This window comes from Oncorhynchus nerka, unplaced genomic scaffold, assembly GCF_034236695.1.
Source record: "Oncorhynchus nerka isolate Pitt River unplaced genomic scaffold, Oner_Uvic_2.0 unplaced_scaffold_1053, whole genome shotgun sequence".
In the NCBI taxonomy this organism is placed as follows: Eukaryota; Metazoa; Chordata; class Actinopteri; order Salmoniformes; family Salmonidae; genus Oncorhynchus; species Oncorhynchus nerka.
The window spans coordinates 168,937-185,580 of record NW_027040257.1 but is presented as its reverse complement, the minus strand read 5'-3'; the positions used below and the strand labels follow the sequence as shown (position 1 = coordinate 185,580).

At 39.6% G+C, this 16,644-nt stretch overlaps 1 protein-coding gene across 3 annotated transcripts in view; it reads left to right on the top strand.

The window, feature by feature from the left end:
* The first annotated feature begins 1,139 nt into the window (after positions 1–1,139).
* The window catches only part of LOC135570183 (NACHT, LRR and PYD domains-containing protein 12-like), a 46,247-nt gene continuing 30,742 nt past the window's right edge, over positions 1,140–16,644 (top strand). Inside the window, exons 1-3 of one of the 3 annotated variants that reach the window (XM_065016284.1) lie at positions 1,140–1,603; positions 4,510–4,608; positions 9,769–9,879. In XM_065016284.1, the coding sequence (XP_064872356.1) occupies positions 4,526–4,608; positions 9,769–9,879 (194 nt within the window). In that variant the 5' untranslated portion in view covers positions 1,140–1,603; positions 4,510–4,525. The remainder of the gene's footprint in view (positions 1,604–4,509; positions 4,609–9,768; positions 9,880–16,644) is intronic. The other 2 variants (XM_065016285.1, XM_065016283.1) reach the window with 2 other exon arrangements.

Here is a 16,644-nt window from a genome sequence, read left to right as displayed (position 1 = left end):
TCATAGGTCTATAGACCAGGGTGATCTCCTACTGTATCATAGGTCTATAGACTTGTCTTCTCAAAACAGGCTTAAAAAACAACAAGCAACAAACAAACATTTTCTCTTTCTAATCTACTGTTAACACTTTTTACTCAGGGAGGTATTTTGTGTGAAAGAGACAAATAAATATTGTGGAAAGACTAACAACAACTTACACTTCCTCAAAACAGGTTGTGTGTGTTCATTAGTGCCATTTAAAACTGTTGGCATACCAAGCACACCAACATAGAAATAGGACAACTAGAACACCCCCCTAGTCATGCCTTGATCTACAACATCATAGAGAACCAAGGGCTCTCTGTGGTCAGGGCGTGACAGCAACATTTTAAAACTGTTGGCTGTGGAGTAAACTAATGAATACAACCCAGGTTGTAGCCTACGACTCGGCATGTTGATACCTGCCTGATGCTGAAACCTGAACGTAGCCTGAGGGGTAAACTATGATACTAGCTAGATATACTGGTTTTCTAAAGTTAGCCAGCTTCAGTTAACTTCACATTCCAGCTCAGGCCTCACCCATAAGAATATACACAACAGAAAATATCTCAATGACTTGACATGTTCTGGTTGTGAATTCAGACTACAAGGTGAGAATCCTGCCAGGGATTATTGTAAAGTGTGTAGAGACATTAAATGTCTGGTGTAATGTTAGTATAGTGAAGTAAAACACTCCTAACAGTAGATACATTAAATGTCTGGTGTAATGTTAGTATAGTGAAGTAAAACACTCCTAACAGTCTACTTCTACTGAGACAGGTTGGTGTCAGTTTAATCATACAACATGGAGCTGACTGGACGTGGTCAAGTCAAATTCAATATATCAACATTCAATATTTTATAGTTCTACATTTAACATTTCATGTGATAATGCAATTGTATCATAGGTCCTCTATAGTGTAGTGACCCTCTACATTTCATATGATAATGTAATTGTATCATAGTTCCTCTATAGTGTAGTGACCCTCTACATTTCATATGATAATGTAATTGTATCATAGTTCCTCTATAGTGTAGTGACCCTCTACATTTCATATGATAATGTAATTGTACCATAGTTCCTCTATAGTGTAGTGATGGTGCTGAATTAGGTAGTCTGAGCATAGAGGTAAAGGCTATAACCACGGGGAAGAAACTGTTCAGATTGGGGTCTATAACATCCAATCACAGAGGTTTACAGCAGCTGACAGTTGCAACTTCATTGCTAATAACTCAAACTTCCTTTTTCAGATAAAGACATCATCTCTGTACAGATGTAGGATCTGAATTTGATCACCCTGTTGCAGGAAAACTAAAACTTGTAGTGTATTTGATGTTTTAAAAGGCTTCTGAAGTTTGTCATTTCCACTTTCCACTTTAAAATGTTAATTATAATCCACATAATTGTTCTGCTGTAGTAAACTGTCTCAAATTAAGATCCTACATCTGTAGCAAAACACCTGTCTTTCATGTGTTCTCCTTTGACGATTTGACATCTTTTATTTACTATTGTTTAGGCTGGTTGAATGAGTTGTCTATGAAAGCTACTTCATCTGTAAGAAAACAGACGGCTGCACCAGTGACTGTAAGTTATGTGATTTCCTCATGTGAAATTAAAAGTATGTTTGTAGCCTACGCAGTTATAAAATGGCTGTTGAAACTGTGGCACATATTTCTCAGTACATTAGAAGTCAGATAAATGTGTTGAGACGTAGGAAAGATGGGCAAACTCTCATTGGTCTTGGCTTTCTACACACTATTATAAGGTTAGTCGATGTCAGACATTCAATAGTCAGAGTAGGTTGGAGTTATGATCACTTATCATGCTGACAAACCTGATGGTCTCTGTGAACTGATCTGAACAGGTTTAGGTTGGTCATCTATGATATGTAGGTTATATACAGTACATTCTCTGTCCTGCTACTGGTTGGACTATAACATTATGTGAACTGACCTGAACAGGTTTAGGCTGGTCATCTATGATATGTAGGCTATAGCCGTGTTATAGACCTTGATCTGCATATCACTAACAAACTGCTATTATACATTATAACCTAGTCTATTTTACATAATATAACATCTACATATCACTAACAAACCACTACAATACATTATAACCTAGTCTACTTTACATAATATAACATCTACATATCACTAACAAACCACTACTATACATTATAACCTAGTCTACTTTACATAATATAACATCTACACATCACTAATAACCCACTACTATACATTATAACCTAGTCTACTTTACATAATATAACATCTACATATCACTAACAACCCACTACTATACATTATAACCTAGTCTACTCTACATAATATAAAATATCTTACTTGATGCATAAAACCTTTCTGAAAGGATCAATGATTTCCCCCTCAGATCAATCATGTCTGTTTTAGCCCTTCTGTCTACATTCTCAGATACATTTATAAAATAACAGATTGAAAGACAATAAATAGCCACTTTTAATGAATAAAAATAAGTTTTAGACATGGCCTTGTGTTGCTGTACTGTCTATAACTACCTTAACAGACAGTGACTTATTATTATTATTATTATAGTTGCTGTACTGTCTATAACTACCTTAACAAACAGTGACTTATTATTATTATTATTATTATTATTGTTGCTGTACTGTCTAGAACTACCTTAACAAACAGTGACTTATTATTATTATTATTATTATTATTATAGTTGCTGTACTGTCTATAACTACCTTAACAAACAGTGACTTATTATTATTATTATTATTGTTGTTGTACTGTCTATAACTACCTTAACAAACAGTGACTTATTATTATTATTATTATTATTATTATTATTATTATTATTATTGTTGCTGTACTGTCTATAACTACCTTAACAAACAGTGACTTATTATTATTATTATTATTATTATTATTATTATTATTATTATTATTATTGTTGCTGTACTGTCTATAACTACCTTAACAAACAGTGACTTATTATTATTATTATTGTTGCTGTACTGTCTATAACTACCTTAACAAACAGTGACTTATTATTATTATTATTGTTGCTGTACTGTCTATAACTACCTTAACAAACAGTGACTTATTATTATTATTATTATTATTATTATTATTATTATTATTATTGTTGCTGTACTGTCTAGAACTACCTTAACAAACAGTGACTTATTAATATTATTATTATTGTTACTGTACTGTCTATAACTACCTTAACAAACAGAGACTTATTATTATTATTATTGTTATTGTTGCTGTACTGTCTATAACTACCTTAACAAACAGTGACTTATTATTATTATTGTTGCTGTACTGTCTATAACTACCTTAACAAACAGTGACTTATTATTATTATTATTATTATTATTATTATTATTATTATTATTGTTATTGTTGCTGTACTGTCTATAACTACCTTAACAAACAGTGACTTATTATTATTATTATTATTATTATTATTATTATTGTTATTGTTGCTGTACTGTCTATAACTACCTTAACAAACAGTGACTTATTATTATTATTATTATTATTATTATTATTATTGTTATTGTTGCTGTACTGTCTATAACTACCTTAACAAACAGTGACTTATTATTATTATTATTATTGTTGCTGTACTGTCTATAACTACCTTAACAAACAGTGACTTATTATTATTATTATTATTATTATTATTGTTGCTGTACTGTCTATAACTACCTTAACAAACAGTGACTTATTATTATTATTATTATTATTATTATTATTGTTGTTGTACTGTCTATAACTACCTTAACAAACAGTGACTTATTATTATTATTATTATTATTATTATTGTTGCTGTACTGTCTATAACTACCTTAACAAACAGTGACTTATTATTATTATTATTATTATTGTTGCTGTACTGTCTATAACTACCTTAACAAACAGTGACTTATTATTATTATTATTATTGTTGCTGTACTGTCTATAACTACCTTAACAAACAGTGACTTATTATTATTATTATTATTATTATTATTATTATTATTATTATTATTGTTGCTGTACTGTCTATAACTACCTTAACAAACAGTGACTTATTATTATTATTATTATTGTTGCTGTACTGTCTATAACTACCTTAACAAACAGTGACTTATAATTATTATTATTATTGTTGCTGTACTGTCTATAACTACCTTAACAAACAGTGACTTATTATTATTATTATTATTGTTGCTGTACTGTCTATAACTACCTTAACAAACAGTGACTTATAATTATTATTATTATTGTTGCTGTACTGTCTATAACTACCTTAACAAACAGTGACTTATTATTATTACAGACAGTTACCATGGAGATGAAATGTCACAACTACGTTTTCATGTGATTGCATTAAATCATCTGATTGTTTCTGTGTCTGTTAGTAAATGTTTTATAAGAGATAATTAATAAATGATAACAATTGACATTAAATAATTACTGTGTTAACCACAAACAACATTTTGGGTCTCTGTTTAGGGGTCAGTGCTCTAAAATGAGTCTCTCTGGGGAGAGAAAGGAGGGGGGCCCTGCCTCTAAAATGAGTCTCTCTGGGGAACATGACACCAAAGCTAAGAGGTGAGATGACAATTTTTGATAACATAAAATGTTTCCAAAATGTTCACATTTGTTTTTTAGTCAGAAATGGTTGTTATGGGTACCTTCAATATTACTGTTCTCAGATTTTTAACTAATATAGGGTTCTCAATCCGGGGTCTGTGGAGGTACTGCAGGGAAAACATTTTCTGGTCATGGTTAACCATATTTGTTTTCAGAAAAAGAAAACTAAAACACCTAACTAAAACGCATGTCCCTGTTCTCTTTTTCAAGACGTGGCCGATTTAAACAGCCAGAAGACATTTTTGTGTTTTAAATTCAGAAACAACACTTTGTTTTGATGACTTGTTGTTTCTAAATGGCTGCTGGGTAAATTGAAACGCATCAAAATGTTCGTTCGTAGGCATCGGATTGAGTGAATGCTGCGCAGTTTCACTGAGTTAGAAGACAAATGGACAGGACAGATTTGTAGATCTGAAGCAGTTGCTACTTCAGATTATGAGCCTATCAGGTGTCGTGAATGAGTTATGTAGTACCCACAGAAGGCCACAGGGAGGAGCAAGAGAGCTATAAACCCATACTGTTTTTTACCTTAAAATCCCTGAACCTAACAATCAATCAAATGCATTTTTAAACCCCTTTTTACATCAGCATCTATCCCTACGTATTACCTATTTTAGCATTAACCTTAACCCTAATTATTTTAGAAACTGTTTTAGTAATAATATTATGTTAGTAAATACCATTATAGTACCAAATAGCACTGATTATTTTGTTAATCAAAACCTGTCTCAGCATTTTGCTGTTTTTATTTTGTTATTAGTTATTTTATTATATTTATTATTGCAAGGCAGAACACTTGATCAACAAGTCACATGTGTTTTATTTTTCAAATGTAGTTTGAACTGGGTGACCTGGAAACCTCTATGTGAAAGTCTAGCAATTGGAATGGGATAGGTAGGGCAGGTTTGAGACTGATCTAAGGAATTCGAAAAATACACTTTATTTCTCAGCTGCCTCACCAATATCTGTATGTGAATTAATAACTTTTAATTGCTAAATATTTATTGAAAATATAGAGCCAAATGGTGGTGTATCCAGGGAGAAAACTATCGTGGTGATTTGTGTTCTTATGCTGCCATCTACTGGAATTAGACAACTAATGTCATTTGTGGAATTATGCTGAACTTTTTAGAAACTGCAATACTACTGAAAAATGTGTAATTCCTTACTAAAGTAGTAGAATTAGTAGAAGAATTAGAATAATTAGTAGAATTGTAAAATACAAAATGTTCTGGTTCATTTGACCACTTACAACCATTAAATAACCATTTATAGTGTAACAAACATTGAAACTGACATAAACCATAAACACCATACAGTTAAATAGAGTTAAAGAGTTAAATGTATTAAAAATTATTTATTTAGATGGGTGACATTATCTGCCAAAGTAGCAGCCCTGTAGACAGAGAAGAGCTCTCCAGTAGGTACCAAAACATTCAAAGGACATTTTCTCAAAGTTTATCATCTTTCAAAACATAATTACTTTCCCATTGTTCCTCAACTGTAGTGTATGATATTTAGTTTTCTAACACTGAGTCTGTACTTTTATCCAATTAAAAACACAATTTCAAGTTTTGCCACATAAGACAACATTCAGCCGGTTGGTCACATTTGAGAGTGAGGCAGATGAATAGCATTTTGTGGGAAAAAACATTATTATTTGTCCCTCTGAAATGAAACCATCAAGTGATTTTAAACAAATGCATGTTTGTCATTGAACAATCCCATGCCTTGATTAGAGAATGAAAAAACCCACCAAGCTCTTTAACTTCTTATGGGAGGTGGGAGGCTAGTGCCAAATTGCAGAGCGCCAAATTGAAAATACAGAAATACTCTGGTTACAAGTTAATCAACGTTCAAAGCAGAATTTTTCATTTAGTTTAGACTTATAAACTTTAGAGAGGGAGACTTTTCTACTGAACAAAGGTAAGAAGAACTCATGGGTCCTGGTCAGTGAGTTAAACAACACTGTCTCTAGTCATTTCTCCTCCCATTTTCCCATTTATTGTTGTTGTTTTCATAATCCATAGGCTAATCATATTGTCAATTTTCATAGTCCTAAAACAATATTAAACAAACACAACATTCAACCCCTGTGTGTGTGTGTGTGTGTTTGTGTGTGTGTACTCCCTGGATGAGGAGATGTAATCTCTATCCTGATTGCCTACTCACTTTTACCCCGACCTACATGTACATATTACCTCAACTACCTCAACTACCTGGTACCCTGCTCATTGACTCAGTACTGGTACTCCTTATAGTCTCATTATTACCTCAACTACCTGGTACCCTGCACATTGACTCAGTACTGGTACTCCTTATAGTCTCATTATTACCTCAACTACCTGGTACCCTGCACATTGACTCAGTACTGGTACTCCTTATAGTCTCATTATTACCTCAACTACCTGGTACCCTGCACATTGACTCAGTACTGGTACTCCTTATAGCCTCATTATTACCTCAACTACCTGGTACCCTGCACATTGACTCAGTACTGGTACTCCTTATAGTCTCATTATTACCTCAACTACCTGGTACCCTGCACATTGACTCAGTACTGGTTCTCCTTATAGTCTCATTATTACCTCAACTACCTGGTACCCTGCACATTGACTCAGTACTGGTTCTCCTTATAGCCTCATTATTACCTCAACTACCTGGTACCCTGCACATTGACTCAGTACTGGTACTCCTTATAGCCTCATTATTACCTCAACTACCTGGTACCCTGCACATTGACTCAGTACTGGTTCTCCTTATAGCCTCATTATTACCTCAACTACCTGGTACCCTGCACATTGACTCAGTACTGGTTCTCCTTATAGCCTCATTATTACCTCAACTACCTGGTACCCTGCACATTGACTCAGTACTGGTACTCCTTATATTCTCATTATTTTCCTGGTACCCCTACCCCAGGCCCTGGATAAAAACATATGCTGATTTCAAAACTAAATGTTTAAATACAGATCTTATATTACTGTATTTAATAATGGTTTTAAAAAAATGTTGTATATTGATGTCAAATGTATCATTTGTACAGTTCTTTATGAAACTCTGTAAAACCTGGCAGTACTACTGATTTCTCTGAGAGTGGGGCAGATATATATTATTACTGTGTAAAACCTAGCAGTACTACTGATTTCTCTGAGAGTGGGGCAGATATATATTATTACTGTGTAAAACCTAGCAGTACTACTGATTTCTCTGAGATTGAGGCAGATATATATTATTACTGTGTAAAACCTAGCAGTACTACTGATTTCACTGAGAGTGAGGCAGATATATATTATTACTGTATAAAACCTAGCAGTACTACTGATTTACTGAGGCAGATATATATTATTACTGTGTAAAATTACTACTGATTTCTCTGAGAGTGAGGCAGATATATATTATTACTGTGTAAAACCTAGCAGTACTACTGATTTCTCTGAGAGTGAGGCAGATATATATTATTACTGTGTAAAACCTAGCATACTTGATTTACTGAGAGTGAGGCAGATATATATTATTACTGTATAAAACCTAGCAGTACTACTGATTTCTCTGAGAGTGAGGCAGATATATATTATTACTGTGTAAAACCTAGCAGAACTACTGATTTCACTGAGAGTGAGGCAGATATATATTATTACTGTATAAAACCTAGCAGTACTACTGATTTCTCTGAGAGTGAGGCAGATATATATTATTACTGTGTAAAACCTAGCAGAACTACTGATTTCACTGAGAGTGAGGCAGATATATATTATTACTGTATAAAACCTAGCAGTACTACTGATTTCTCTGAGAGTGAGACAGATATATATTATTACTGTGTAAAACCTGGCAGAACTACTGATTTCACTGAGAGTGAGGCAGATATATATTATTACTGTATAAAACCTAGCAGTACTACTGATTTCTCTGAGAGTGAGACAGATATATATTATTACTGTGTAAAACCTGGCAGAACTACTGATTACTCTGAGAGTGAGGCAGATATATATTATTACTGTATTAAACCTAGCAGTACTACTGATTTCTCTGAGAATGAGACAGATATATATTATTACTGTGTAAAACCTAGCAGTACTACTGATTTCTCTGAGAATGAGGCAGATATAGCATTCAGGAAATAAAACATGATTATTTGTCTCTTTGAAAGGAAACCATCAAGTGATAGATTTTAAACAAATGCATGTCTGTCATTGAACAACCCCATGATTACATAGTGAACAACCCCATGCCGTGATTAGATAGTGGAAAAAAAACACCAATTTTATTCATCATTTCTTTAAACAATAAAAGCTCATTTACCAACTTTTCTGAAAATGGATATATAGTGTTGGCTGGAAACCACTGATCTGAAACCTTTAGGATGTTCAACAATGCACTGTGGGGTCATTGTGGGGACACTTGGGGGCGCTGTGGGGTCATTGTGGGGACAATGTGGGGTCACTGTGGGGGCACTGTGGGGACAATGTGGGGACGCTGTGGGGTCACTGTGGGGGTGCTGTGGGGTCACTGTGGGGACACTTGAGGGCGCTGTGGGGTCATTGTGGGGGCAATGTGAGGGCACTGTGGGGGCAATGTGGGGACACTGTGTGGACACTTGGGGACACTGTGGGGACACTGTGTGGACACTTGGGGACACTGTGGGGACACTGGGGACAATGTGGGGACACTGTGGGGACACTGTGGGGTCACTGTGGGGACACTGTGGGGAAACTTGGGGGACACTTGGGGACACTGTGGGGAGAATGTGGGGACACTGTGGGGAGAATGTGGGGTCACTGTGGGGACACTGTGGGGAGAATGTGGGGACACTGTGGGGACACTGTGGGGACACTGTGGGGACACTGTGAGGTCACTGTGGGGACATTGTGGGGACACTGTGGGGACACTGTGGGGACACTGTGGGGACACTGTGGGGAGAATGTGGGGACACTGTGGGGACACTGTGGGGACACTGTGGGGACAATGTGGGGACACTGTGGGGACAGACATAAATCTCTTGGCATGTTTTATTAACTATATATGTTGTCTCTGACCTGGTATCAGTGACATGACATCATCATCTTTAGTCTACATTAGACTAGAGACTGAAGGTCTGTTTCTGTTGTGTTGAAGCCCAATCCATCAGGAGAGACCAGACTCACCCAGCTCTCTGTCCATGAAGAGTGACGGGTCTATGGACCATTTCTATGATTGCGAAGATGGAGACTTTTCTGCATTTACAGGGTAAGTAGTACTCATGGTACATACCAGGTATCTATAGTATATACCAGGTATGTATTCACAGAGAGACAGCAGTCTGTCCATGAAGACTCCACTCTATGATACTGCCAACATCACAGAGTAAATATCTAATCACAGAGTAAATACTCCTGGTATATACCAGGTATCTAATCACAGAGTAAATACTCCTGGTATATACCAGGTATCTAAACACAGAGTAAATACTCCTGGTATATACCAGGTATCTAACCACAGAGTAAATACTCCTGGTATATACCAGGTATCTAAACACAGAGTAAATACTCCTGGTATATACCAGGTATCTAAACACAGAGTAAATACTCCTGGTATATACCAGGTATCTATAGTATATACCAGGTATCTAACCACAGAGTAAATACTCCTGGTATATACCAGGTATCTAATCACAGAGTAAATACTCATGGTATGGATAGCGTGTTTGTGTTCAAAATGTTAAACACAGGTTCTACAAATCCCAGAGCACAAAACAGACAAGGTTTTAAAATCTAACTTTTAAAAGGTTGTATTCTGTAACTTCCGGCGCCGACAGAGATGGCCGCCCGCTTCGCGTTCCTAGGAAACTATGCAGTTTTTTGTTTTTTTACGTGTTATTTCTTACATTAGTACCCCAGGTCATCTTAGGTTTCATTACATACAGTCGAGAAGAACTACTGAATATAAGATCAGCGTCAACTCACCATCAGTACGACCAAGAATATGTTTTCCGCGATGCGGATCCTGTGTTCTGCCTTACAAACAGGACAACGGAATGGATCGCATGCAGCGACCCAAGAAAACGACTCCGAAAAAGAGGGAAACGTAGCGGTCTTCTGGTCAGACTCCGGACAAGGGCACATCGCGCACCACTCCCCAGCATTCTTCTTGCCAATGTCCAGTCTCTTGACAACAAGGTTGATGAAATCCGAGCAAGGGTAGCATTCCAGAGGGACATCAGAGACTGCAATGTTCTCTGCTTCACGGAAACATGGCTTACTGGGAAGACGCTATCCGATGCGGTGCAGCCAACGGGTTTCTCCACGCATCGCGCCGACAGAAACAAACATCTTTCTGGTAAGAAGAGCGGCGGGGGCGTATGCCTCATGACTAACGAGACATGGTGTGATGAAGGAAACATACAGGAACTCAAATCCTTCTGTTCACCTGATTTAGAATTCCTCACAATCAAATGTAGACCGCATTATCTTCCAAGAGAATTCTCTTCGATTATAATCACAGCCGTATATATCCCCCAAGCAGACACATCGATGGCTCTGAACGAACTTTATTTAACTCTTTGCAAACTGGAAACCATTTATCCGGAGGCTGCATTCATTGTAGCTGGGGATTTTAACAAAGCTAATCTGAAAACAAGACTCCCTAAATTTTATCAGCATATCGATTGCGCAACCAGGGGTGGTAAAACCTTGGATCATTGTTACTCTAACTTCCGCGACGCATATAAGGCCCTGCCCCGCCCCTTCGGAAAAGCTGACCACGACTCCATTTTGTTGATCCCTGCCTACAGGCAGAAACTTAAACAAGAGGCTCCCACGCTGAGGTCTGTCCAACGCTGGTCAGACCAAGCTGACTCCACACTCCAAGACTGCTTCCATCACGTGACTGGGACATGTTTCGTATTGCGTCAGATGAAAATATTGACGAATACGCTGATTCGGTGTGCGAGTTCATTAGAACGTGCGTCGAAGATGTCGTTCCCATAGCAACGATAAAAACATTCCCAAACCAGAAACCGTGGATTGATGGCAGCATTCGCGTGAAACTGAAAGCGCGAACCACTGCTTTTAATCAGGGCAAGGTGTCTGGTAACATGTCCGAATATAAACAATGCAGCTATTCCCTCCGCAAGGCTATTAAACAAGCTAAGCGTCAGTACAGAGACAAAGTGGAATCTCAATTCAATGGCTCAGACACAAGAGGCATGTGGCAGGGTCTACAGTCAATCACGGACTACAAGAAGAAACCCAGCCCAGTCACGGACCAGGATGTCTTGCTCCCAGGCAGACTAAATAACTTTTTGCCCGCTTTGAGGACAATACAGTGCCACTGACACGGCCTGCAACGAAAACATGCGGTCTCTCCTTCACTGCAGCCGAGGTGAGTAAGACATTTAAACGTGTTAACCCTCGCAAGGCTGCAGGCCCAGACGGCATCCCCAGCCGCGCCCTCAGAGCATGCGCAGACCAGCTGGCCGGTGTGTTTACGGACATATTCAATCAATCCCTATACCAGTCTGCTGTTCCCACATGCTTCAAGAGGGCCACCATTGTTCCTGTTCCCAAGAAAGCTAAGGTAACTGAGCTAAACGACTACCGCCCCGTAGCACTCACTTCCGTCATCATGAAGTGCTTTGAGAGACTAGTCAAGGACCATATCACCTCCACCCTACCTGACACCCTAGACCCACTCCAATTTGCTTACCGCCCAAATAGGTCCACAGACGATGCAATCTCAACCACACTGCACACTGCCCTAACCCACCTGGACAAGAGGAATACCTATGTGAGAATGCTGTTCATCGACTACAGCTCGGCATTCAACACCATAGTACCCTCCAAGCTCGTCATCAAGCTCGAGACCCTGGGTCTCGACCCCGCCCTGTGCAACTGGGTACTGGACTTCCTGACGGGCCGCCCCCAGGTGGTGAGGGTAGGCAACAACATCTCCTCCCCGCTGATCCTCAACACGGGGGGCCCCACAAGGGTGCGTTCTGAGCCCTCTCCTGTACTCCCTGTTCACCCACGACTGCGTGGCCACGCACGCTCCAACTCAATCATCAAGTTTGCGGACGACACAACAGTGGTAGGCTTGATTACCAACAACGACGAGACGGCCTACAGGGAGGAGGTGAGGGCCCTCGGAGTGTGGTGTCAGGAAAATAACCTCACACTCAACGTCAACAAAACTAAGGAGATGATTGTGGACTTCAGGAAACAGCAGAGGGAACACCCCCCTATCCACATCGATGGAACAGTAGTGGAGAGGGTAGCATGTTTTAAGTTCCTCGGCATACACATCACAGACAAACTGAATTGGTCCACTCACACTGACAGCGTCGTGAAGAAGGCGCAGCAGCGCCTCTTCAACCTCAGGAGGCTGAAGAAATTCGGCTTGTCACCAAAAGCACTCACAAACTTCTACAGATGCACAATCGAGAGCATCCTGGCGGGCTGTATCACCGCCTGGTACGGCAACTGCTCCGCCCTCAACCGTAAGGCTCTCCAGAGGGTAGTGAGGTCTGCACAACGCATCACCGGGGCAAACTACCTGCCCTCCAGGACACCTACACCACCCGATGTTACAGGAAGGCCATAAAGATCATCAAGGACATCAACCACCGAACCACTGCCTGTTCACCCCGCTATCATCCAGAAGGCGAGGTCAGTACAGGTGCATCAAAGCTGGGACTGAGAGACTGAAAAACAGCTTCTATCTCAAGGCTATCAGACTGTTAAACAGCCACCATTGAGTGGCTGCTGCCAACACACTGTCATTGACACTGACCCAACTCCAGCCACTTTAATAATGGGAATTGATGGGAAATGATGTAAATATATCACTAGCCACTTTAAACAATGCTACCTTATATAATGTTACTTACCCTACATTATTCATCTCATATGCATACGTATAGACTGTACTCTACATCATCGACTGCATCCTTATGTAATACATGTATCACTAGCCACTTTAACTATGCCACTTTGTTTACTTTGTCTACATACTCATCTCATATGTATATACTGTACTCGATACCATCTACTGTATGCTGCTCTGTACCATCACTCACTCATATATCCTTATGTACATATTCTTTATCCCCTTACACTGTGTATAAGACAGTAGTTTTAGAATTGTTAGTTAGATTACTTGTTGGTTATCACTGCATTGTCGGAACTAGAAGCACAAGCATTTCGCTACACTCGCATTAACATCTGCTAACCATGTGTATGTGACAAATAAAATTTGATTTGATTTGATTCTGTTAACTCAAACCCAAGTAAAACTGAAAGCTCTTCAACTGATTGCTTCCTGCACCCGCCCACCCGACTAGCATCACTACTCTGGACGGTTCTGACTTAGAATACGTGGACTACTACAAATACCTGGGTGTCTGGTTAGACTGTAAACTCTCCTTCCAGACTCACATTAAGCATCTCCAATCCAAAATTAAATCTAGAATCAGCTTCCTATTTCGCAACAAAGCCTCCTTCACTCATGCTGCCAAACATACCCTCGTAAATCTGACTAGCCTACCGACTGTCATTTACAAAATAGCCTCCAACACTCTACTCAGCAAATCGGATGCAGTCTATCACAGTGCCATCCGTTTTGTCACCAAAGCCCCATACACTACCCACCACTGTGACCTGTATGCTGTTGTTGGCTGGCCCTCGCTACATATTCACTGCCAAACCCACTGGCTCCAGGTCATGTGTAAGTCTATGCTAGGTAAAGCCATGCCTTATCTTAGCTCACTGGTCACCCACACAGAACATAAAGCCAACACATAAACAAACTTAGTCCCAGATATAAATCAAATTGGTCACATACACAGGGTTAGCAGATGTTATTGGTCACATACACATGGTTAGCAGATGTTATTGGTTACATACACAGGGTTAGCAGATGTTATTGGTTACATACACATGGTTAGCAGATGTTATTGGTTACATACACATGGTTAGCAGATGTTATTGGTCACATACACATGGTTAGCAGATGTTATTGGTTACATACACATGGTTAGCAGATGTTATTTACAATGGCTGCCTAGGAACAGTGGTTAACTGCCTTGTTCAGGGGCAGATTTTTACCTTGTCAGCTCAGGGATTTGATCTAGCAACCTTTCGGTTACTGGCCCAACACTCTAACCACGAGGCTACCTGCCACCTCTACACTCTAACCACGAGGCTACCTGCCACCTCTACACTCTAACCACGAGGCTACCTGCCACCTCTACACGCTAACCAAGAGGCTACCTGCCACCTCTACACTCTAACCACGAGGCTACCTGCCACCTCTACACTCTAACCACGAGGCTACCTGCCACCTCTACACTCTAACCACGAGGCTACCTGCCACCTCTACACTCTAACCACGAGGCTACCTGCCACCTCTACACTCTAACCACAAGGCGACCTGCCACCTCTACACTCTAACCACGAGGCTACCTGCCACCTCTACACTCTAACCACGAGGCTACCTGCCACCTCTACACTCTAACCACAAGGCGACCTGCCACCTCTACACTCTAACCACAAGGCTACCTGCCGCCACAGACATACATGGTATCACTTGTTATACATAATTATTATACATAAATCATTGCCAAAAGCACAAGACATACTGTTGCATGTTGGTCTATATTATTAATGGATTGATCATATAGAAATATAAAACATGATTTTTAACTACTACAAAGCAATTACATGTGGCTCAGGAACCACTGACTCACTGCATTATTCTATAGTATTATCAAGACACCTGCTGTTAACTCTTAACTACTTAGGACAGCTGCTGTTAACTATTAACTACTTAGGACAGCTGCTGTTAACTCTTAACTACTTAGGACACCTGCTGTTAACTCTTAACTACTTAGGACACCTGCTGTTAACTCTTAACTACTTGGGACACCTGCTGTTAACTCTTAACTACTCAGGACACCTGCTGTTAACTCTTAACTACTCAGGACAGCTCACGAGGTGTCCTAAATATCTGCGGACTAGGTGGGACTAGAGACTTCATGCATAGCTTTAATTTATACCCATAAGTGTAAAATGTCTTTATTCTCAGCACTTATACGACCAATGTTGTACTCTGAGACGCTTTGTGTATATGGAAAAAACCTGAGTTAGTCTGCCAAAAGGACGCTTTGTGGATATGGTCCCTGAGCTCAAGATATTGTTATAAAAAAACTTAGAATGTTTGTTTAACATAATAATAAAAATGAATATTACTAATGTAACCCACTGTAAAGACTGGGTTTAGTTGATTGTGTTGCACTGCTCATGTCCGCGTCCTGGAACTGTCCGTGTCCCGTACAGAACTGTCCGCGTCCCCATACAGAACTGTCCTCGTCCCCGTACAGAACTGTCCGCGTCCCCGCCCCGTACAGAACTGTCCGCGTCCCCATACAGAACTGTCCTCGTCCCCGTACAGAACTGTCCGCGTCCCCGTACAGAACTGTCCGCGTCCCCGTACAGAACTGTCCGCGTCCACGTTCGGTGTGAGGCCAAGGATATTGTCCGGTTACGCGCAGAGTGGACTGAGGTGATCTTGGGGAATAACGACGGAGTTTGTTACAGTGTTGAAACACCGAAGTTTATTGTTCAATTTGCATTTTTCTTTACGGTCAGGGACAGTGTGAGTGTAGCCAGATCCTTTTCACTCTCTATCCTTGTTTCATTTTGTGGTTCACCGGATTCATCATCGAGACGAGAGACAGATGAACGACCTGCTAGCTAGCTAGTCGGTACAGCTCGGTAAGCTAGCTAGCTACTCTACCAGCAGCATCCTAGTTATCCTAGCTAGTCGGTACAGCTTGGTAAGCTAGCTAGCTACTCTTACCAGCAGCATCCTAGTTATCCTAGCTAGTCGGTACAGCTCGGTAAGCTAGCTAGCTACTCTACCAGCAGCATCCTAGTTACCATAGCTACCACTACATCATCACCGGCTGTCTGCATTTCTTGTGGACCGATGGAGCTCCCCGGTTGTTTCTTCCACCTG